The sequence below is a fragment of the Homalodisca vitripennis genome, chromosome 3 (assembly GCF_021130785.1).
Source record: "Homalodisca vitripennis isolate AUS2020 chromosome 3, UT_GWSS_2.1, whole genome shotgun sequence".
In the NCBI taxonomy this organism is placed as follows: Eukaryota; Metazoa; Arthropoda; class Insecta; order Hemiptera; family Cicadellidae; genus Homalodisca; species Homalodisca vitripennis.
In genome coordinates, this window is record NC_060209.1 from 67,712,252 (window position 1) to 67,738,637 (window position 26,386).

The 26,386-nt window shown below is 33.8% G+C and overlaps 1 protein-coding gene across 2 annotated transcripts in view; it reads left to right on the forward strand.

Annotated features, from left to right (window-relative positions):
• Positions 1 to 26,386, forward strand: part of LOC124357022 (multidrug resistance-associated protein 1-like) — an 81,436-nt gene that overhangs the window by 27,425 nt on the left and 27,625 nt on the right. For both annotated transcript variants that reach the window (XM_046808391.1, XM_046808393.1), the window contains exons 6-16: positions 2,094 to 2,287; positions 2,789 to 2,977; positions 4,725 to 4,899; positions 5,056 to 5,224; positions 7,959 to 8,110; positions 9,859 to 9,996; positions 12,282 to 12,428; positions 15,842 to 15,926; positions 18,998 to 19,197; positions 23,979 to 24,155; positions 25,532 to 25,699. In XM_046808391.1, the coding sequence (XP_046664347.1) occupies positions 2,094 to 2,287; positions 2,789 to 2,977; positions 4,725 to 4,899; positions 5,056 to 5,224; positions 7,959 to 8,110; positions 9,859 to 9,996; positions 12,282 to 12,428; positions 15,842 to 15,926; positions 18,998 to 19,197; positions 23,979 to 24,155; positions 25,532 to 25,699 (1,794 nt within the window). The remainder of the gene's footprint in view (positions 1 to 2,093; positions 2,288 to 2,788; positions 2,978 to 4,724; positions 4,900 to 5,055; positions 5,225 to 7,958; positions 8,111 to 9,858; positions 9,997 to 12,281; positions 12,429 to 15,841; positions 15,927 to 18,997; positions 19,198 to 23,978; positions 24,156 to 25,531; positions 25,700 to 26,386) is intronic.

The window sequence follows — 26,386 nt, forward strand, 5'->3', positions numbered from 1 at the left end:
GCCCAGATAAGTTCAATGGGGTTGTACTGGCAGTGGTAAGGAGGCAACCTCACCACTTTCATGGCCCCATGACAAAGCTAGTTCGTCAAGCTCGTATTTTTTGTGTTGTTTAAAAAGGTATAACTTTTACAAGTAATTCCGCTTTAGTTTTCCTTGTCAAAAAATCAATATTTTTTCTATTTAACCAGTCTTGTATATCTTTTTTTTCTTCCAATTAGATGAGGGAACTTTGTCAATTTGTGCGGGAGTGGTAGGGTGCATTGTCCATAACGATGACTGTAGGTTCTTCCAAACTTGGTAGAAGATCTTCACAAAACCACCTCTTAAATGATATATGATTCATTTCAGCATGATAGTCTGTACCGGTTGTTTTAGATCTAAAAACCCATTTGCACTGTGGAATAAATCCTTTTGAATTTCCTGCATGGCACACTATTAATCTACCACCTTTCCCTGTTGGCACTTTCAAACCACCACTTTTATCAGAATGCTGCCAAATAAAATGTTTTTGTGTGACTTTGGTTTACCCATGTTTCGTCTAGATACACGCGATCAACGTTTTCATCCCGTACAGATTTCATTTTCCTTAAAAATTGTGCACGTGCAACCACAATTTCTTGTCTTTCCATCAAAAATTTACGACCATCGTTTGCTTTTCTTAAACTGAAACCCAACAGTGTGCAATAGCCTCCTAGTTGATCGTACACTTTCCCTTGTATTCAATTTTTTTCCTGAAGTTTTTATTCTCACTTTTTCAGCTGTTGGAAACTCACCATGGTCATAAAATTCCAAAATTGTTCTTCGAACCAGATCACAATCAAAGTCACTCAAAACAGTCAGTTTGTTTCTCTCGTGAATATCGTTTTCCTTGGGGACGAGAAATCACATGTAGGTGACAATTTTTGTTCCTGGACACATCGTTGAACAGAACGGAGACTTAATCCACACACTTTTGATGTAAGTTTCTTGACTTTTCCTTGAAGTTAATTGTTCCAAGAACACCAGGATCAGCTAAACCTTTCAGAAAATTCAGAACGTTAACTACAACACATTTAGTTTGACTATTTAAATCACTTTTTTTAATACCCTCTAATCGTCTCCTTTTCACAGGTGTTTTTTTCATTTTCTCGTGAACTACCAGCTTCCTCCATTTTCAGTATGTAACTACACTCACTAACTAGTCAGACAGTATAATACGACTGGCACTGGCACTGGCAGGGTGGCGAGTGAAAGTGAAAGCTGCAGCGTCGGCGCGCCCCGACGCTTTGGACTAGGCAACACTGTGCACACAGCGTTTGCCAATTTGTGCCTGAGAGCGACCGATTCTCGACCTTCCTCCGCTTCATCAACACTCACCGGTCCCATACGTGGCAGCAGCGCAAATCCACCCACCCGCCCGTATTTGGTGGCCGTGACTGTAGAGGTAATTCTGGCTCTGTAGATACTGTAGATTGAGGATGAATTGAAAATTTTGTATTATTTTGAAAATTATTCCAAACTACACCACTTAAAAAATAGCTTTGAGAAAAAATTATTAATCACAATCTTTTATATTAAAACATGAATTTCTACCTCATGTTGTATAATGCTGTAATCATTTACCTATAACATCACAATATATAATTAGCTAATTGTTAAAGACTGTCAAATGAAAAATGATCAAAATCGTGATTAGACATTTAATACTGCACCAAGAATGTTGCTATATCTGATACAATATATTAATTTACTCATAGTATGATATTAGTGATGATAAATTCAGTGTGTAAATTAAAACATGTCATGGTATTGTTAGTGCCTGTAATAAGATGGATGTTATTTTACATGTCCTATACAATAAATTATTCAGGGGGAGTTAAACTACAGACTAGAAAATAATTACACAGATGTCTAATTGAAACAATGTATAGACTAGCACAGTACTAGCATCTTCTATAGTGTGATTTAGAGTATTCAATAACAGCCCCAACTCCATAGTCTACTATGGATTTTTGTGGGAAAACTGGATTTGTTAAATATATAGGATAGTTTAATATTTTATTACCTGAAAATCTGGCATATCCACTAATTAAATTGTTATTGTATATTTACAGAAACTATGGCCAGAGTTACAAGCCTCATTTGCCTCAAGAGTGATTTTTGGATGGTTTGATCAGTTGATATTGAAGGGTTATAGGAAATCTTTGAATGTTGCCGATCTATGGGACTTATGTTATCAGGACACTTCAGTTCAGATAGTAAGACAATTTGAGAGGACCTGGGCAAAGTATTATGGTGAAGATACTGAGTAAGTTAAAATATCCCTTCCAGTACAGTCGGAAAATTCAAAGTAGACTTTTGTGAGGCTGTCTTCTTGAAATATCAAACTAAAGCTGAATTATTTGTTTTGAAAGCTATGTGTACAACATTGATGGTACAGCAAATAATGGTTGACATGTTAATAAACTCGTAAAAATAAAACAGGGCAACGATGAAAAATTGTTTTACTAAAAAACCTATACTCATTAAAGCATAAAACCATATCATTAAAGCAAGTCGTTTATTAACCTCTAATAAAAACTTAATGCATAATGTGGTAACAGAATTAAAAAATACGTTGTTGAATTTGTTTTTTTATTCTCTTACAATCAATTAATAAATTTAAAAGCAGTTTTAAGATTTTTAACCACTTTTAATATACAACAGTCTCATCTGTTTTTATATAACTGTCCTCCTAAAATAAAATTTTGTTTTTATGTTCAAGTGTAATATTCTATTTCAATATAATGCTATTTGAATATAATTACAGAGCTGCTACCAGTGGATTGTACAAGAAATTTAAATCATATGGAACACTGAAAAATACAAGTAGTGTAAAGAAAAAGAAAGTCACTATTCTATGGCCCATTTGGGGGACTTTTTGGGGCCCAATCATGTCTGCAGCAGTAATTAAGATCATAGGAGATATTGTGACATTTGTTAATCCACAGATTTTAAAGTGAGTATGTTTAGGAATATATTGAAATTACCAAGATACAGTTTTCCAAAGTATGTTAATAAGACTTGAATAAATTGTTCTCACTATTTGATTTTGACTTAAGAGTTGGTTCTCCTCAGATCTAAAATGTGTAATAAGTAACCTTCTCTGGATAATTTAAGTTAAAATAAAGGCAATGTACACAGTAGACTATATCTAACTTTGCACCCTACATTCATAGTTTAGTAGAACAGAAGAAAAAGTACTTTTACTTTTATATTTCTTCTTATTTTCCTTTTAAATTCATGAGGGCCCTTCCTACGTCTTTCATCTTAATTAACCTATTTTACTATAAACATTTTAATATTCTAGTTTAGTTTGAGAATAAGACAAAAGCTGAGCTATTTTAAATTGTACTAACACTGACTGTTGTGAATTTCAATGTCTTTTATCTATATATACCTAATTGAGCAGTTATGAAATTTGTTGTTTTTCACTTTTACGATGTATTATTACTAATACCTACCATTTTGTTCAATTTTGTAACTATCTGCAAACCAGCAATGTTATTTCTGTAAAAAATACCTGCTTCATAATAGTAAAAGTGGTGTTTATTCCAATTTCCGATCCTATTGTGAAACAGTCTGTGTTGGTAGGCAGCAATGTGCATCAGATGACTGTACATTTCCCATACTGTAGTTTCAGCCACTACTGAGTGTATGACTCATTGCATGCAGAAGGGAATTGACAATAATGACTCAAGTATGTACCATGATATTTTTATGGGGGTGTAAACAAGGAAGTGCTTTTTATTTTGAAAGGAAACAATCTTTAGTTTAAATAACATATTACGGACTTCATTTCTGTCACCTACGAAATCCTCCTAATAGCACAACTCCAACGCAGAAAATATCAGTTCGGAGGCTCTAGCCCGACCAGGAAACGATCACCACAGAGTTTCGGCTATGGTCCGCTGGGGATCGCTTCAAAGACAGCGGTGACTAAGGTACTATGGCATCTAAATACACTGCCTCACTCTCTCCACCCCACGATACAACGTGCTAAAGTACTTTTAAGTCCTAGCCATATTTCAAATTCATGTAGCTAGTCTGACTTGCCTTTTGTATTGGTAAATAATTCTATCTAAAAAAAATCAGTAGATGAATAAGACTAAATTATATTGCTATTTACGGGGAGATCACATTGAATTTTAATTTGAATTGGAAACAACATTATTCATAAAAGTGCATAGTCTGTACATTTAGTTCATCGTTTCTTTTCGAGGCCTCTGGGTTGCTTGCTATATGTTGGCACCAGCATTCCTTAGTTTCCAGCTGAAGTCTTCAAGAACAGGAATATCATGATCACTGTGATTGTGGACAAAAAATAGGTACTGGTTGTGGAATTCTTACAGCTGTGATAAATATAGTAGGTTATTGTGAAGTTTTGTTTTGTGTGGGGAGAGCCAATCAAAACAAAAGAAACTCACTTCTTGAGATAAGCCCATCCATGACATGAAACATCACATTGCTGATGTAATGAAATAGCTTGTTGATGGATTTCACTGGAACATTCTTGACCTCCTGGTGTATACACAAGACTTAGAACTAATCGACTTGCAACCAAAGAAGGACTAGGAGACTAGGAGGGAATGCTTCCAATAAATATATTTATTTTATTATTCACATTAGTTTAAATTTATGCCATGTTGGAGGGGAAAATTAACTACTTTATCTTATTTCTGGATACATTTTCCATAATTTTACAGGTTGATGATCCAGTTTGTAGAAAGCAAGGAGTACATGTGGAGAGGATTTGCCTACGCAATCGGCATCTTCATTTTTGCAGAAATGCAATCCATCTTCTTCCATCAGCAGTTGATGTCTATGTATAGAGTTGGTCTCAACTGGAGGACTGCAATCACATTTGCTGTTTATAAGAAGGTTTAAATTATTTTACAATTTGTTTAATACCATAATGTTACATTTTTAGTTGGAGTGATAAACTAGAATACTTGTTATTATGACACATTACATACAAAATCTGAGTCTAACTAGCAAATAGTAATGTAGATATGAAATTAATGAAATTATTTGCAGTCTCTGCGTATCTCCAACGCAGCCCGCAAGAAATACACAATGGGTGAAGTGGTAAATCTGATGGCTGTGGATGCTCAGCGATGTAATGACTTTGCATCGTTCTGTCACTTTACGTGGACCACTCCGTTCATCATCCTTGCTGTTCTTTATTTCCTCTGGCAAATCCTCGGTAAACAAAAGTCTAATGTTGGAAACAATTTTAATGCAGTAAAAGATCATGTACCCTACCTAAATCTAACTAGAATCTATATTGCTTCTTTTCTAAAAGTGTATTTTGTTCAAACATGCATTAATATTTTTTGTAATTATTCTTGAACATGGAAACTTCAGTTGTTTATAAACATTGCAATTGGCAACCTTTATGATAAAGGAATAAAATATAAATCACTATCCACATTTGTTATTATTGTCTGTTAGGTTTGCCTGATTTCTGAGTCAACCACTGAGTTATAATTGTTTGTAATTATTACCATAAATTGTTTTAAATTAATTTGTACATGTAAATTTTATTAGATGTGACTTTTAACCCAATTATTTTACATTGGCAAACTGTCTGTTTCTGTATGTGTTACAACGGTCCATGTACTGTGATGTATAAAAATAAACAAATTTAAAAAAATTGTTATGACTTATGACAAAGTCTTAAAACACAAACAAAACCAACAACAAACAAAAGAACATCTTAAACAGAACTACTAGTAATTTATATACAGTAAACTCAGTGTAATTAGCTAATTTAGGAAATGGACAACTGAAGTCTAGTCGTAGTCATAGTCATCAATTTTTATTTACATATTCATTAAAAACAGTAATTGTGTCATATACAATATAAGTAAAAACATTGTTTTTATATATATATATATATATATATATATATATATATATATATATATATACATAAAATATATTATTGTTTACACAGATAAATCAACAATGAAAAAAGTACTATTGTGTAATTCTTCTATAACACTGAAGAGCTTCTGTTTTACTTTTACCATTATAAACCATATGAAATGGTTAAATCAAATCAAACTTTTTAATGTATTTTATAAAGGTATTACAATGATTTCCTAGAGATCTTAGAGCTAAAAGATATGACACATGCTGAATAAACATATATGGACGCTGTTGAACCAAGAGAAAGAATTCTGCCATGTCTTATATAGGGTGGTCTGTAAGCCAGTCTCTTAGGTTCTTCTTCAGCTTACTGCCGTTAAGACATTGAAGTGACTCTGGAAGATCTTTGTGGAGTTTAATACCAATGTAGGATAGTTTCTTTTCATACAATACTGTGCGATGAAGGAGTAGGATGTATTGTGAGGTATGCCTGGTGTTGTGTGTATGTACACTACTTCCTGTAGGTAGCTCCATCTCATCATTTCCTTCATTTACAGGTTCCTGTAACTTCATGTTTGTTTTGTTGGTGATCCTTTCCTGTATGATTTTATTCATTTCTTTACAAAGCTTCCTGTAATGTCTTGAAAGTTCCTCTTCTTTATATTGTGATCCGTAGCGTATCCACATAGTTAACATATCCTTATGGCCTGAGGAAGTGTTTAGAAATGACTGAGTATGCTATGTGATAGCCAGTAGGCAGTGAGGTGTGGAGTTGTTAATATCCTATACTAACTATCCAATTATATAGGCTGTTTTTTTCTCTTTGTATTCATGGATTTTTGAGACAACGTAACCATTTATTTTTTTGTTGCTTTCTCTGATTGTTTAAAGATTAGGAGTTTTTGATCTGGTAGAACTATCAGGTTTTCTAATATTTTAAAAGGCTCTTTTTTGAGCTCTCCCTTAACTTTGCTAAGGGAGTTGCAGTGTTTCGATAGAAGACATGCAACACAAGGGTGCACCAGTAAAAGTGATTGAGATTTTCCGATATTTCAGCTATTTTTAGAATATTATTGTAATGTGTTTCAGTTCCTGTTCTGTTTATGTAAGGTATCTGTTTCTGGTCACAGATCATCAGAACTTCCTCAGTCTTTGTTTTATTAAGTGCACACAGTATTTCACCAGCATTAACCATCAATGTCTCATCCACAATCAGTCTCTGATAGCTTCCTCCACTCTTTAAATGACTTGTGGAGTTTATCAGAAAAGAATGTATGGTATGGTAGATACTTTTAGGGTCATGTTGACAGTTAAAGCTTCCCTAGTCGATAGGTAAAATCTATAGGTCCCTCTTTAGTTGGGTAGAGTACAATGTCACCATCCACATAATTCGGTATGCATTGAAAATAATTGATTCTATGCTCACATGAGATGTCACTTCTACTCTAGTTCTGTATTAGCAAGTGGGACCATTGGTTTCTTCCTAATGAACTATTGATGAGCCATACCACTAACTTTTCCTTGCATTCAGTAAAAAAAATTTAAACGTGAAGAAAGAGAGCGGTTTTTCCAAACATTTAAACATTACTCTGAAAACTCAATACTAATGTGACAGCCCATCAGAAATGACATTTAAAGTACCGTAGTCCATATAAAATATTGTAGTCAGTCATGGAATTTGTACATGTTCTTCTCTTTTTGGCTGTTGTAGATTTAAAGTCTGTGAATATCATTAAAATATAAATTTGTTTAAACATATCAAATTTATATTATCAAATTATGCTTCACAAAAGAATCTTACGTAAGAAGTATTATATCTATTACTAGTCTACTACTGAAGGAAACAGGATTTTTCCGGACATTTGCCATCGTTCAGTGAAACAATAAATCAGTAACACTACGTTTCGAGATCTGCAATCTGATCTCTTCTTCAGGTAATAACTAACCTAATACATAATTTATAAACTAGTCTACTACTATCAGATATAGCACTGAGTGGCCGGCTCAAACAGAGTCGACTGCAATAAATTATAAGTGAATTATCTTTCTAAACATTCATTTGACAGGTCTAGCAGCATTAGCCGGACTGGCCATCATGCTCATCATCATTCCAATAAATGCTCTTATTGGGAAGAAAGTAAAACACCTGCAGATGGAACAGATGACATATAAGGATGAAAGAGTCAAAATGATGAATGAAGTATTGACTGGAATCAAGGTTAGATATATATATATATACTAATTTTGATGTACGAGTAAAAAATTATTGTTAAGAAGGCTTTTTTCTGGCTCTTTGAATAAAAACATTCACCAACATGTTGGCAAAGAAGTCTAGCCAAAATCAATCATGTTGGAGCTTTTTCAACGCATTTTAAGGCGTTTTCCGATACTTTATAATTTTATTCTGATGTCTATTTAAGTAATCAATGATTGAAGAAACATTTACATAGCTATTGATTAGATGTGCCTTCAGTTAAGTATCAAATCAGTATTAATACAGTTCTTCATACTTGAAATCTGTCAGTGAGTTGAATTAAAATGCAGACTCTATCAGTCTACACTCCTACACGTCAGCATTTGCTTCCTTGTAAGTGATTACTCTGAGAAAGATTGCTGATTGACAAGCTGTTTCCCATTTAAGACATATTTAGGTAGTTGAAAATTGTAATATACTATAATAAATAAAAATATTTCAGTAGTGGAAACCTCTTTTACCAATTAATACATTCATGGATATTTTATTTTGTTTATTTCATGGTTATTTCAGTCATTGAACATGTTAGATTACAAAAAATGTTTACGGAAGACAATTTCTTTATTACATAATTCTTTGGGAACAAAACTTGTATTTTCTTGTCTTGCAATTCAATTTAGTGTCATTTTATTCACCATAGTGTACAAAATGTAAAAAATGGCATCATAGAAATATGAACTAGGATAGTAGTTATAATATACTTTTCATAATATGTACATTTAAGACCCCTATAATGCTGTAATTTATTTAATTTTGTAAAAACAACTACCAGACTAATGCCGGATTGTTTTATTCTTTGCAACAGTCATTGAAGGTTGAATTTTATGAATTATCCCACAGTGCAAAGCCATATCACATGTTTAATTCAACGAGAACAAACTACGCTCTTCTAAAGTACATTTGGCTTCTGTTACTATTTTAGCCTCTCAATTGCATAAATGCTAAGGTTTGTATATACTATGTTTATAAGTTTGTGTTATGAGAAGTTAGAGTTAGTGGAAGACATTTTGTTCCATCAATATATTATTTAAATCCTGTATTTCCTTAACTTAGTTTTTTTTAAATAAAAACTCAAAATAAAACAAGCTATTGTATTCTCATGTATTGTGAAATGATTGAAATGGAAATATCAAATGGCATTGCCATGTAGCATAATTATTACTTTTTTCCAGTTACAAATTTTATACTTTTTATGAGGACAATATTGTTTCCATACAATAATAGTAAACAGTGTTGTTCAATAAAGTCAGACATGTCACTAAGTACAGATTATGTAGAGGATGTGCCAAATACTGAGCTCTGAGGGACACCTGTCTTTAATTTTAGAGATTTTGATTGGAACGTCTTCATAGCTGCTTTGTGTATATGCCTTAGTTAAACAGCCATTATCCCCAAAATAGCTTCTAAATCATATTGGAGTAAATCAAAAAGAGTCAAGATTCTTCATTATATTGTGTTCATGAACATGCATGAATGATGAGTTTGATTTAGTTTGGTCTTCATTCAGTTTAATTCCATGTTTTCTTGCTGTCTTTGGTTACAAAGTCGTTTACGTCGGTCACAAAAAATTACATAAGCATAAATCTGTAAACCGTTTGCGTACATATGGTATTTTTCACTGAGTAGTACAGTACGAATGCCATCAATGAGTAATACAATCAGAGGTTCAAGAATAAAACCTTTCAGACTACACATAAACTGATTGCTTGCAGGTATTAAAGCTCTACGCCTGGGATCCAAGTTTCAGAAACCAAATTCTTAAGATTAGAGAGAAGGAGATTAGGGTGTTAAAATCAGCTGCAATGTGGAATGCTTCCATCTCCTTCCTATGGCTCTGTTCTTCATTCCTGGTAAGATTTGATATACATTACTGTAAATTACCATTATTTTTCAGAGTAGGTTCAGTTATTTCATTATTTCAGTTATTCATTATTGGTGTTTGTGATACCTCCTGGGATAAAATAGTTCTCTACAGAGTTGTTTTGTGTAATTTAAAGTTATACAAATATAGTAATTTTGTACTGTAAAAGTTGTTATTTCCTTGCACATACATTTCTTATTAAATCTAATGCATTAAATAAATGTAAACTGTATATATTAAAAAATCTAATATTACAAAATAATGTAAGTACAGAGTGTCCGACGAATAACCCAATAAGCTTCTCTGGTGGTTTCCTCTGATAAAAATTTTTACTGTTGTATCCCTGTACATTCAAGATGTGATCCTTCGAGCAGTAAACTCTGCACAACATAGGCATAACAACATACACCAACACAATACAAGAAATGCCCTAAACTTCAATTTGCCATACCATCATCTAAGCCTTTTACGGAAGGAAGCCTTCATACAAAGGAATCCTGTACTTCAAAAACCTGCCGAACAACTTTAAGCAACAGCATCCAAACCATTTCAAGAAAGCACTGACTGAATGGCTACAGGAGACCCTTCTGTGCAGAGAAAAACATATTACAATTCATAACCTTAACTAATTGTTTGTTAATTTTAACGAAACCAAAAACTGTAATACTTGACGCCATTACTGTTCTCTAAGATCATGTTAATAAAGAGTTATGTCTAATGTGTAAGAAAAGAGCAAAATTTCCACCATATTGGAAAATCACAGCAATTTTTAAAAGTTTGATGTACACATTTTAAATGTCTTTGAATTAAAGAAAAGGTTGTCCATTTAAAGATTGCTGTCAAATTTATAGTTTCGAAGATCATAAAGATGGTTCATTTTAACCCTAGAACACTACTGTACCGGTACGTAATTTTTACGCATATGCATCATCTTTATAGTCACACCTCCTCTCCTCCCCACTCTTCCTGTTCAAGCTTTGGACAGTTCAGATGTACAGTAGAAACTCATCAATGGTCGTTCGGCCTCCGAAGTTTAAGAGTGCGTGTAGTTTTTTTTTTTGTCTCAGTATTAATTTTTATTTAGGTTGTGCGTCAATTTTACGTAGCGGTAGTTTTGCTTGATAAATAAAATACGTACATTTTACGTATAGGTAGTGATAAGTGTGTATAGTAAAATAAGTAAGTAAACCTATTTTAAGTTGTCTTTTAGTTAAAAAGTCTTGGAGTTAGTAGACAATTTGTAGTATCAAAATGTCAGACACACGTACTGTCGAAGATGACGAAATTCTCAATTTACTTGAGGACATTAGTGACGACGATATCTTAGAATCCCAAAGCTCTTCAGAAGATGAGTATGACAGTAATGCAGACCTTGAGTTCGTGCCAATAAAATTTCAGAGGAGATTATCATGCCCATAAAAAATATTGAGAGGGAAAATACTCAGGGGTCAGCAAAGAAAAGAAAAGATAATGATGCAGTGGTAGTAGGATCGTCAAAAGTAAGAAAAATAACTGGTTGCTAGGAATCGAGACTTGCCTGTTATTTCTACTGAACAAGAAAAAACTGATACTACAAAAATTTTCAAGCCAGATACAGACACACTTTTTGAAAAGGCAGAGTTTCTGTGGCATTGTAGATATGAAGATAAGGTTTAGGAAAACACCTGCAAAATATGTCGTTTACATTACTTTCACTCTCACTCCTTTTTTCACTCAAAAACTAGTTAAGAAGATCATAAGACATACAAATGAAGAAATAAGTTTGAAAAGAGCTAAGTACAAAGATCCATCACATTTTTCGCTGAAATATGTAAACCCAGAAGTAATACACACATTTTTGGGCCTACTGATTTTGTCTGGTGCTCTAAAGAACAATCACCTTTCATCAAGGATTTTGTTTAACTGTAACCTATGTGGAAATAAATATTGAGCTAAAATGTGTATTGTTGACTGCTTGAGATTCGATTGCAAAGGTATAAGAAAAGAAATGAAGAACGAGACACACACATTACACATACACGCAAACACACGCTTAACACACGCATCCTCACCTTAAGCAAGCACATAGGCAAGAAAATACACAAACACAATATACAGGCATGCAAATAAACTTTCGCATAACCTAAAAAAACAAAAATAAACATGCTACGTAAAATTTAAGTATCGGTAGTAATAAAGGTATATCAAAACATGGTAGTGTTCTAGGGTTAAAAAAGGCAACCTGTATAATAATATTAGTATTTATTTGATGTATTTGTATTTCTTTCTGTGCAGGTATCTCTTGTCACTTTTGCAGTATTTGTGATTATCGATGAGCGCAACGTTCTCACCCCAGAAATTGCGTTTGTGGCGACTGCACTGTTCAATATCATGAGAACAACCACCTCCCAAATTCCCACATTGGTGCAGCTTCTGCTTCAGGTATGTGTTATACTGACACATAGTTAGTAACTGTTTTAGTTTGCAAGTAAACAGTTGGAAATGGTGAGAATAGGATTAGAAATAGGAAAGAAAAGAAGTTATACGAAGAGTGCTCATCTGCATGAAAATAATTCCTTTTTATTCACCAGATTTCTACAAATTGAATTGGTAGCTGAACTACGTACCTACCAGCTGAAATTTTCACTACTTAATATTATACAAGTACCTATCTTCAAAAATGAACTATACGAACCATGTTGAATCTAAATTTTGACGTTTCATTTCGCCAACATTTTTTACACTTGGACATTATGACTGTCTACAGTCTTTATGTGTTTCAAACTACACTACATGTTAAACAATTATGTAATGATAGTTTAATTCATAGGCTAGGTGACAGATATATTTGACCAGATATAGAAATGAAATTGCCATAGACTCCAATCAACAAAAGAACATCAAGCACAGGTGCAAAATTTTACCAAGGCTTCCTGTGGAATTAAGAACCATTGATAACTTTAAAATATGTAAAACAGCTAAATTTGTTTTTAACAGTGAATGGGTTAGCTTGAACTATAATTAATTAGTTTTTTTGTCATATACTCCATATATTGATCAATATACAGGGTGTATATTATGTCTGGAAACACCCAAATATATCCTTTAATAATTTAAATATAAATTTGAAACCTCTTACAATCGTGATAGAGATTGGGCATCTACTTTTTGGAACAATGTTTTGTTATGTCACACCAACGGGGGACGTCCTGCCGAGGGTATCGTGAATATTCTTAATGGAAGCCTATACCTTGTGATACATAATTTTAAAGGTAATAGCTTACTGAATTGAATGCCACAAACCGCATCTCAAAGGAATTATTCTATCAGAAAATAGAGCATTTTTAGTATTGAAAATTTACTGATGTTCAACAATGTAATTTTAACATGGTTCTTGCCACAAAATGTGTTACACTAATTTTTTAGCATTTTTTAAATGTTCATTTAAAATAAAATAAACAATGACCCCATAGGAAATAATCGATTGGTGACAAATCCGGAGATCTTGGAGGCCATTCGATTTCTCCTCTTCGGCCAATCCATTTATGAGGAAACCTTAAATCCAAATACTCTCTTACCTGTCTCCCATAATGGGGTGGAGCACCATCCTGCTGAAACCATACATTATCAAAGTATTCTCCTGATGCAATTTGAATAGCTGGGATTATTTCATTTTGGAGCATATTGTAGTAAAGTTCGGCATTTAAATTTCCATTGATGAAAAAGGGTCCAACAATTTTGTTACCTAAAATTCCACACCATATGTTCAGTTTTTGTGGTTGCTGTGAATGGGACTCAGTAATCCAATGTGGGTTTTCACTAGCCCAGTAACGGCAATTGTGCCTGTTAACATTGCCATTTAGGAAAAAAGTTGCCTCATCAGAAAATAGTATGTTGGTCAGAAAATCTCTATTGTCATCACATTTGCGCATCACAAGTTCACAAAACTCAACTCTTCTGTCGTAATCATCCTCACTTAACTGTTGGACTAAATGAACTTTAAATGGTTTGTATTTATTAGTTTTCAAAATCTTACTCACAGACATAGGGTGCATATCATGTTGCTGTGCAGCTTTTCTGAGCGATGTATGTGGGTCTTCAATAAATGTTTGCAAAACATCTAGTGCATGTTCTTCATCTGTTGCAGATTGTATCCTACCCGACTTTGGCCGATTACGTACACTCCCTGTCATTTCAAAACGCTCAATAGTTTTTGATATTGTTGAAACACTTATGGGATTCCTTTCTGGGAAAGTGTCATTAAACAAATTACAAACTTCCCGATAAGATCTTTGACGATCGCCATATCCTCGCATCATCAACAGAGTAATTCGTTCTCTTTCAGACAATTCCATTAAAATGCCAAATAAAAACTGAACTACTGTAATTAGATAACTTGTTGACAGCAATGCTTCAGAGACACTGATTAACTCGACAGGAATGATATGACCTTTGTCCATTTGTAATTCCCAAGCTTAGACCTGTCTAGTGAAAGCTCCATGCTCAACAAACTGAAACCTGTAGACCAGATGATTAATAACACAATAATGTTTCTCATAGGCTAGTGACCTTTGTCTCTTTAAACCTTCCTGCTGACTGGAAAACACCAAGTACAGATTCATAAGTAATCAGAGAAAGTGACTCATAAGTTTTATTCATTGTAATAAAAACTGGTAAATTTGTACTAATGAAACCAGCTTAAAAATAAATTGTTTATTTTATTTTAATTGAACATTTAAAAAATGCTAAAAAATTAGTGTAACACATTTTGTGGCAAGAACCATGTTAAAATTACATTGTTGAACATCAGTAAATTTTCAATACTAAAAATGCTCTATTTTCTGATAGAATAATTCCTTTGAGATGCGGTTTGTGGCATTCAATTCAGTAAGCTATTACCTTTAAAATTATGTATCACAAGGTATAGGCTTCCATTAAGAATATTCACGATACCCTCGGCAGGACGTCCCCCGTTGGTGTGACATAACAAAACATTGTTCCAAAAAGTAGATGCCCAATCTCTATCACGATTGTAAGAGGTTTCAAATTTATATTTAAATTATTAAAGGATATATTTGGGTGTTTCCAGACATAATATACACCCTGTATATATGTTCCTTGAGGAATAATGTTGGGTTATCGAGTTGTGTTTGTCTTGCAGAAACCTTTGTATTTAATTTCTAAAGTTCAGATAGAAGCACGTTGTAGAACAATTTTCTTTAGCCTTGGGATTGTTCTCTGCCTTCCTTGTATGTACTGTATACTCTTATGTGCATCAAACGCAATCTGTATAGGTACACATCAATGGATGTTCATTCTTATGAAACCAGGCACTGGCATAACATTTGTACAGTCAGGTGTGTGTACAGTAGCACCCAAAATAGTTTTAGTTATCAGGGTAAAAAGTTATTTAATGCATTACCACAGAATATTAGATTAATATCCTCAAAGAAGTCAAGGTATTTGTGACTGTTTAATATCAGCACATCTTTATAATATCCAGGATTTTTACACTGTTGATTTTAGTTACTTGAATTTTATCTATTGTTTTGTTATTTTTAATTTAACATATTTGCTAATTTTATTGATTGTTGATGTTGTACTGTAAAATTATGTACCTAGATTTTTTAAATGAAAGTTATAAGAAATGAAAGTTATACCGTACATACTCTTTAGAAGGATGGAAATAGAACTTTTAACAAGCAAAACACAAAATAAGACAAAAATATTAGCTACTATAAAATAGTGTGTTTTTTATGTATATTTTCATGAAAATTTCAAAATAAGCTTTACTCATATCTTTATTTAAAATAAAATTATTTATTTTTATTACTTATAAAGATGTTATGTTTCAGTTCCTGGTGTCTTATAGAAGAATAGATGAGTTTATGAATGCTGAAGAGTTGGATTTAAATTCAGTATCCCACGATGAAAGTAAAAGTGAGAATTAAACTTAATTTAATTTAACTAATCTAACATTTTTGTGTTTTGTTTGATAAATAAAATCACAGTAAATAACATAGATATGGTGGGAAGGGTTTATTCAATGTGATTCATGTTGAATTTAGGTCCAGTTCACCTTTCTCGTAGTGCAGCGTTTTAAATCTGTGACTTTTGGAATCTGGATGAAGTCATATTCGCCTGAAAAGATTCAATAAAAGTCTGTGATCAATAAGCTCAAAATGAACTCTTTACATATTTTCAGCATCAGAGTTACCTAAACTACGAAATATAGTATAAGACACTGCATTAAGGGGAACACAAACTGGGGCTAAATTTAACATTCACAATCCTATTAATATTATAAATGTGAAAGTTTTTGAGTAATGTTGTTTGTATATTTATATGTTCGATTGTTGAGATGTTTGATACTCAAACACACAAACTCTAGACAAGATTTGACATGCAATTGCTTACATATAAGAATAAAAGGACATATTTTTATCCTGAAATATTTTGCTTCAAATAGTTATGACACTAGTATTACGTAAATTTTAAGACAGATGGTAGCAATGATGAATTAAAACCATTTAGTTTTTTTTGGGTACTCCAAATCATTATACTTTTATAATTATTGTGGTAAGCATGTTTTCAGTAGCTTAAGAAACAAGAAACAGAGGGAAAGTGCACTAATATCACTCTACGAATCAATCATTCACTCTGTGATTACAATTTGAGGAAACAGGCACAGTGTGACCATGACCATATCAAATGGAATCACAAAGCAATGCACCAAACACAATGTGCAATTTTGTATGGCGGAAAATCATTGATAGGGCAGAGGGTTCATTTTGCACTGAAAAGACATAATGATACTGACTAAATACATACAAATTTGTATAATTTCTAGGTTGAACCATACAAATAGTATGATATACCTAACAGAAATTGGAAAGCATGGGTAAACAGTGCATTGTATCAGGTTTACAGATATACATACCTATAAAGAACTAATTAAAACCAAGAGTACAAGTAAAGACAACAAGCTGGGTGGTCTGCAAAGTAGGTGTGCATTTCATTTTAGGGATTTAAAATAATCATTAATAATATTAATAAGGTTCAAAAAGGTTTTGGTGTATGTGTCTACACACTATCTTGAGAACCGATATGTTTGACATATAATGGAGAGATTTAGCACCAATGTTGGTTAATTGAATGTAAGGCACATCTATAAGTTGGGTTTTTCACTCTATTCCTTATACCAAATTACAAGTGCTAAAAGTAGACACTTGTTGACCAAAGTATGCTTTTTAAGTCTACATATACGATCAGGGCAACAAGACAAACTGTGGCTATGAAATCTAATCAATTTCAACCACAAGTGCTCTCACATTTACTAAACCTGAAATAAGAGACATACACAATTTAGCTGAACCTATCTTCTTTATTCTAAACAGTGGAATAATATCTACTTGAGAATGCCTATTTCTGTTCTAAAATCACTGTAGGCCTCCATCATATTAAATTATAGGCACTGACACTAATAGGAAGAATATGGATTTTGAATCTATTACCCCTTAGAAGTGTTACTATAATTCTTGGAGCTATTTTGCCAAGTATCATGAAATTTTGCTGAGAAACTTGATTTATTACATTGATACTTTTAGAAACTGTTTCACTTTACGACTCAAAATACTGGTCTATTTATTTATTTATTTGAATCGCACATTAGGTATAGCCTGACAGCTTGGGGTGGGACATCTGTGGCAAATCTCACCAAAGTTCTTGTTCTGCAGAAAAAGGTGATTAGGGCACTTGTAGACCTTAACCCAAAAGACAGTTGCAGAGAGGCTTACAAGTCATTTGGAATTTTAACTCTTTACATCCACGCAGTAATCATTTACACAGAAGAAGTAGACTTTCCAAAAGGCAGGGATTTTCACTTGTACAGAACTCGAAGAGTTACTGACTATCATCTACCTACTCATCATCATATGACTCAATACACCAAGAAACCCTCCTACGTGGGACGTAAACTGTTCAACATGCTGCCACCAACACTGAAAGACCTAGAAGGGACAGAACTCAAGATTCAACTAAAAAAATGGCTTATGGAGAGACCTGTCTACTTCATTAAAGAATAACCGACCTAGTCAAGACTAACACATTGTAAAGCAAGAAACTGAAGCTATTTAGTGATTTATGTTATTAATTCATTTATTTATTTTGTTGACACCAATACAGATCTTGATGATATGTAAATGAAGATGAAAAAAAGCAAGATACAAAGTTCAATTACAGTTCAATCAATTGTTTGTTTTGCTCAGTTTAGTTTATGCTTTTACAAAAATTTTATGTTGCTCTTTGTGTAGCCGGATAACAATAAATAAAATATATAAAATATCGCCCATCAACAAGCAGCATTCTATAAATAGTTAAATATAAGCAACAAATCTCTAAACATTCAACAACAATAACTACAATATTAATAAATAACAATGAACTATCAAACACCAACAACATATCCGGATATATACATCCGAGTTTTTAACAAAATCTGGTTGATCGCTGAAGTAACTAAGCTTTACCCAATCATTCACTTTATTTTCCTGTACATAGTGTATGTGTTTGTGTGTGTGTTTAGATGTAAGCTAATTAATCAGCTCTTGGTGTGTTGTGGTAAGCCATCTCTGCACTGCCTCTCTAAAAACCCTGAAGATTCTCAAGTTTTTAATTTCATCTGAAAGTAAGTTAAAATAATATGGAATATGAATTTAAAGTCCAATTATTTGAAAATGAATTGGACATTATTATATTTTATAGTGACCACAACTTCTCACAGAAGTTATTTATAAAGAATATGTCTGTTATCCAGTTGTTCAGCAAGAAATTGTTTGTGAATCTGCGGAAAACTGCAGTCATATAAAATAAATCACCACCACATCTACACATAGTAAAGATATAGATATAAATGAAACACGATTGTATTAATATTAATAATTTTGAAGCTACTTATATGCATGAAAATTAAATATTTAGATTTTATTTAGTAATTTTAAATACTGTTACAGGTGACTCATTAATCATGGAGGGAGGAACGTTTTCTTGGGGAACAGCTAAGGAAGAAAGGCCAGTTTTGTGCAACATTACACTCAAGATACAACCAGGACAGTTGGTAGCAGTGGTGGGAGCTGTCGGCTCTGGCAAGAGTTCCCTCATCTCTGCCTTCCTGGGTGAGATGGACAAGATCTCTGGATATGTCAACACTAAGGTAGAGTAAACTTTTTACTAGAGTTTGTGCAACTGATATTGCACACTCAATGTATGGCAAATGTAGTTGGTGTCAGAAGTATGACTGTCAGCCCCAGCAAGAGTTTCATCATATGCATTTTCATAAATGAGACGTGTCTGTTGTCTGATGATATCAACACTACATTACAGTGAATCCTTTTCAAGTATTGTGCAACTTTACACTCAATGTACAGTCAGGGTATTTGGTGACAGTAATGATTGAGGCCTACTTTATGTTTTTATGGTATGAATGTCAAAAATACCGTAACTTTTCATGTATGCATCATTTGTACAGTGGAATAATAAAGTAATCACACCAAAAGATCGATAAACTGTATAGTAAATTTAAAGGTTATATCTGCATCCATTTAAAAAATATAAAGGTGTTTCCATACTTTTCAAAAGCCTGTATAAAAAAGAATTCAGGACTGACTGGTGATACCTAAGTCCTTCTACTCCATTATCACCACAAAACATGAGTAATGATACTTGAGACGAACTAATGACATTTGACTTGAATTTTATAACAGCAGACAAAAAGAATGTGGTGCAGTGTGTGATATAATACTCTGAAACAATCAAATACATTCCGTTATGCTGAAGAAAAATGCCAAACAAATTTCAACATGCTGTGGCTTATGTGATGGAAATATCTGCATTTTTAACCCTACATCGGGCGCTAAACGGAGTTTTCCTCCGTGTATTTTTTATTATTAAAAATAGTACTACTTTTCTGATGTTGGCAGTCGTTTCCCGCATTGTACTTCACGAGCATCTTTCGGGGAAGCGAAACAATAGTCTCCCGCTTATATTTGTCAAAATCTGTCAGTATGAGGTCTACTTCCGTGCGAGTCTGGACGATTCCTCCGTGAGCGCCCGATCTTGCGTTTGTAGTGCTTGGACGAAATCTCCGTGAGCGCCTTATAGTGTTTAGTTTTTATGGAGTAATAATCCGTGTGCGCCCAAATGTGTGACCTGTGATGGTTTCTTTTTAAGTTTTAGTATATATTTTATTTAAATTTTGTGAAATTAAGAATGAATACGAGAGACTTGTCAGTACAGTGTGCTAGGGAACATTTCAGTACTGTTTATGGAGTGAACATTGTCGTTATAAGAACCAGAAGGAAAATGTTTTGAAACTTTGTGTAGTGTTTAAAGAAATTTTTAGTAAAGAATAAATTTTGATTTTAGAGTAATAATTGACATTACAATTGTATAATATCTCAAGAATTTAAGTAAGTTGTTTTTGTAAGAAGTTAAAATCTAAGTTAATTTCCATATATTATTACAGTAGGTTAAACATTTTTACAATTAATTGCATTATTCCTTAAAATAAATCATGTTGTTATTATACAATAACATTTTTTTAAGTTTTGAACTTCTTATTTAGAAAATTAATTACGTAAGAGAGTAACATTTATTTAATTTCTAAAAATGAATATATTACATTGTAATTAAATCAATATGAATATTCAAACAAATAAAAATATTTTAAACGACTATAATATCCATTATTCGCTAACCTGGAGGAAACCTCCGTGAGCGCCTGATGGTGTTTCTAATTCTAAGCGCCTGATGGAGGGTTAATAAATGTTTCAAAAGTATCCCACTAACTGTAGGGTCAGAAATTCCAATTCCAATTCTAACTTGTAAAACAGAGCCTCATGGCCCTGAATCCACCTTTTATAAATTATGTTACAAATAAAGTAATTTGTCAATGAAATGTACAAATAGTAATTTATTAGTTAGCTATCTCATGCTTTCAAAATGTTGTAGATAAGCTACACATGATTTGTAATTGCATCATTATCAGAATAAAATAACAATATTTGGAACAGATACACTTATATGCACGTCTATAATATCAATATATTGATATTATAGGCGTATAAGAACTGCACAATGTAAAAGTCATGAATTTAGAAGGATTTCAAAAAACAGTTGTGATTCTACTCAAACTTCATTATAAACACTGCTTTTCACGTTGTTATTTTAAAATGCTTTATTTAATTTCAAACTCCTTTAACATATTGAGTTTACTACCTTTTTTACATATGCGCACTACATCGTAACATCTTAAAAATCATTCATGTCGTTACAATTGTCGAGTAGGTGTTGAGCGAAGGTCAATTTTTACTTTAATTCAATTTGACAATAAGAAATTATTGTTCATGCAATATTATCATGTCATGAAAGATATTGAAGACTGGTCCTGCCGAATTACTTTAATGGTAGCAAAAAAAACCTGTTTAATATATTACAAGAATAGATAATTACTTATGATTTATGATTAAAGAGAGCTAGGTTTTTACATGAGAATTTAGATAGGATAAAATAAGCAGACTTATTGTTACTAGACTGGAAGTATAATCCTCTTCTTTTTGTAAAATATAATCTTTTTAATGTCTCTATGATGAAGAAGAGGCATATACTTCCAGTCTGGTAAAGGTATGTCTGCACTTCTGAGCATATCTAATTTTTATAATTACTATTAGTTATTAATAATATTTAGTCATTATTCTTAATTATTAATTATACAGAAACTTTTGTATCTGTATCAGAAATGAGACCAAATTTATGTATCAGTGTCAGAACCTGAATAAATTTTTTTGTATTGGTCGATTCCTAAAAAATGGTGATACAATTTTTTAGAACTAGGCTATATTCCTATTTCACACACACACACACACACACACACACACACACACACACACACACACACACACACACACACACACACACACACACACACACACACACACACACACACACACACACACACACACACACACACACACACACACACACACACACACACACACACACACACACACACACACACACACACACACACACACACACACACACACACACACACACACACACACACACACACACACACACACACACACACACACACACACACACACACACACACACACACACACACACACACACACACACACACACACACACACACACACACACACACACACACACACACACACACACACACACACACACACACACACACACACACACACACACACACACACACACACACACACACACACACACACACACACACACACACACACACACACACACACACACACACACACACACACACACACACACACACACACACACACACACACACACACACACACACACACACACACACACACACACACACACACACACACACACACACACACACACACACACACACACACACACACACACCACACACACACACACACACACACACACACACACACACACACACACACACACACACACACACACACACACACACACACACACACACACACACACACACACACACACACACACACACACACACACACACACACACACACACACACACACACACACACACACACACACACACACACACACACACACACACACACACACACACACACACACACACACACACACACACACACACACACACACACACACACACACACACACACACACACACAACACACACACACACACACACACACACACACACACACACACACACACACACACACACACACACACACACACACACACACACACACAACACACACACACACACACACACACACACACACACACACACACACACACACACACACACACACACACACACACACACACACACACACACACACACACACACACACACACACACACACACACACACACACACACACACACACACACACACACACACACACACACACACACACACACACACACACACACACACACACACACACACACACACACACACACACACACACACACACACACACACACACACACACACACACACACACACACACACACACACACACACACACACACACACACACACACACACACACACACACACACACACACACACACACACACACACACACACACACACACACACACACACACACACACACACACACACACACACACACACACACACACACACACACACACACACACACACACACACACACACACACACACACACACACACACACACACACACACACACACACACACACACACACACACACACACACACACACACACACACACACACACACACACACACACACACACACACACACACACACACACACACACACACACACACACACACACACACACACACACACACACACACACACACACACACACACACACACACACACACACACACACACACACACACACACACACACACACACACACACACACACACACACACACACACACACACACACACACACACACACACACACACACACACACACACACACACACACACACACACACACACACACACACACACAACACACACACACACACACACACACACACACAACACACACACACACACACACACACACACACACACACACACACACACACACACACACACACACAACACACACACACACACACATATTTAACACAGAAATCTGAATCGAATTTGGAATCAAGACCAAAATTTTGGTATCAGAATGAGAATAAAATATTTTTGGAATTTGCCCATTACTAGCGCCAATGTTTAATTGTATTTTATTGTAAAGTCTTTTAGTAACATATTATTAAAAAATATTTCGTAAACCTTTACATGAAAACCAGCATCACCAAAATGATCAGGGAAATTTATAAGTAATTTCTAAGGTTAAAATTAAAATGCTGATGGATGTGATATTTTTATGCGTTTTCTACTTGTAGGGTACAATAGCGTATGTTCCTCAGCAAGCGTGGATACAAAATGCTACACTGAGAGATAACATTTTGTTTGGCAGTAGCTTCAACAACAAAAAATACATAAATACTGTAGAATCCTGTGCTCTTACACAAGATTTTGATATGCTGCCTGGTGGAGATTCTACTGAAATAGGAGAAAAGGTGAGCATATTGAAATATTTTAATTAAATTTTAGGATTTTTCTATACTTTGGTTATATATTATTTCAAAATATATTCTATATGTTCCATTTAAACACCAACAATATTACTTTTTGATAGAGTTAACATTCAATGTTTATACTCATAGTGGAAGCCTCTGGATTGTTTTATAAATAAATGATTACTCACCTAGGTGATTCATTTCTTTAGTGTTGTGAAACCAGTTTTAATTTAAATTTAATAATTTTCAGTCATGGAGCACATAGGAAGCAGACTAATGTTAGTTTCTATCCCCCATTTTGGGATTGTTGGTTGATTTAATATTTATAAACATTGCTCACAAACATACAAGGTACAGGATACACACACATTTAAAATGTATTTAGTTCGAGGTTTGGATGGTCAACCATCATAAAATAGTACATAGGTTTCATTTGATCTATTTGTTTCGTAAAAAGGATATTTTATACATTTCTTGTAATTATTAAAACAATGATTGTACATTTAAGATTAACCAATATTCCAAAATGGGTAAAAGAAGAGTAACAAATCTTACTATATCTCCATGTGACTGAATATGATTGAATTTAAATCGAAACCGGTTTCCCAACTCTACAAATAAGGATTACTAAGGTGAGTAATCATTTACTTATTAAATATATAAATTAAATAGTAGTACACAGAATTGTAAATGTAAGGAGAATTCAGAAGCAGAAAGTTGAGTTTAATGATGCAAATATTTACATCCTAGATGATAAGTGTTGTGTACTTTCAAGACTATGTTATGTCTGTAGAGTATCAATCTTAGTGGAGAGGACAGAATCAGAGAGTGAGACTGCCTCGAGCTGATTATAGTGAGACAGATGTTTACCTGCTGGATGATCCTCTCAGTGCTGTGGACTCTCGTTACTATTTTATATCTGTAGGTTATTAATCTTAGTGGAGGCCAGAAACAGACAGTGAGCTTGGTTTGAGCTGTGTACAATGATGCAGATATGTACTTAAGGCCTCTCCACTAAAATTGATACCCTACAGAAATAAAATAGTCACGAGAGACCACAGCTACAATGATACAGATACAGATTTATAATGACAGAGATGATACTGACTGTTGGATAATTCTCGCAGTGCTGTGGCCTCTCATGACTATGTGTATGTCTCTAGGGTATCAATCTTAGTAGAGGCCAGAAGCAGAGAGTGAGCTTTAGATGTTTGTCTGCTTGACGATCCTCTCAATGCTATGGACTCTCATGACTATGTTATGTCTGTAGGGTATCAATCTTAGTGGAGGCCAGAAGCAGAGAGTGAGCTTAGATGTTTATCTGCTGGACAATCCTCTCAATGCTATGGACTCTCATGACTATGTTATGTCTGTAGGGTATCAATCTTAGTGGAGGCCAGAAGCAGAGAGTGAGCTTGGCTCGAGCCATTTATAGTGATGCAGATATTTACCTACTAGATGATCCTCTCAGTGCTGTGGATGCTAATGTTGGTAAACACATTTTTGAGAATGTTATTGGTCCCAGAGGAGTGCTCAGAAAAAAGGTAAGTATATCACTTATCTTGATGAAGATCTTGTTTAGTTTTTACTGTTGTGGTTTACAACTCATTTCAGTTGTTTTGTTTTGTATTTGAATGTTGCTACATAAGTTGTTTTGAATTGCTAACCATTAAATAAAGCATAATCTATATTATTGTTTACTAAAATATAGTCTTATATATTCTATTTTATCCTATCCTATTGGATGGAATGTTTCAACAGAGTTACATCTACAGTTACTATAAATCCAGAATAGTCAGTGAAAAATGATATAATCAAAATATACTTAAAACCTCCCCAACTTCTTGTTCAGTTTTTATTTTTTGTTATTTTATCCCACCATTTTATGTTTCTATTTGTTGATTACGCAATATAAAATAATTAATTAAATTAAAAACATATGTTTTAACAAAAAAATATTAATTTACTTAGTTTTATTCTGTTGACTCTTATGTTCCTTACCAAACAAGATAAGGAGGAGAGTTGACTCAAAATTATGTTGTTTGAAATATGGTGAGGCAGGATTTTAACCTAAGCAATTTTGAACCTTGGAACTATTCTTAGTACATTTAAACTGTTGATTTGTTATTTTTCAGTCGAAATAGGTACAGAGTTATTCTTATGTCTCGTTATATTGTCCAAGCACAATCTAAAATAAATTGATGTTAAAGAATACTTGATGGTCAAAATAA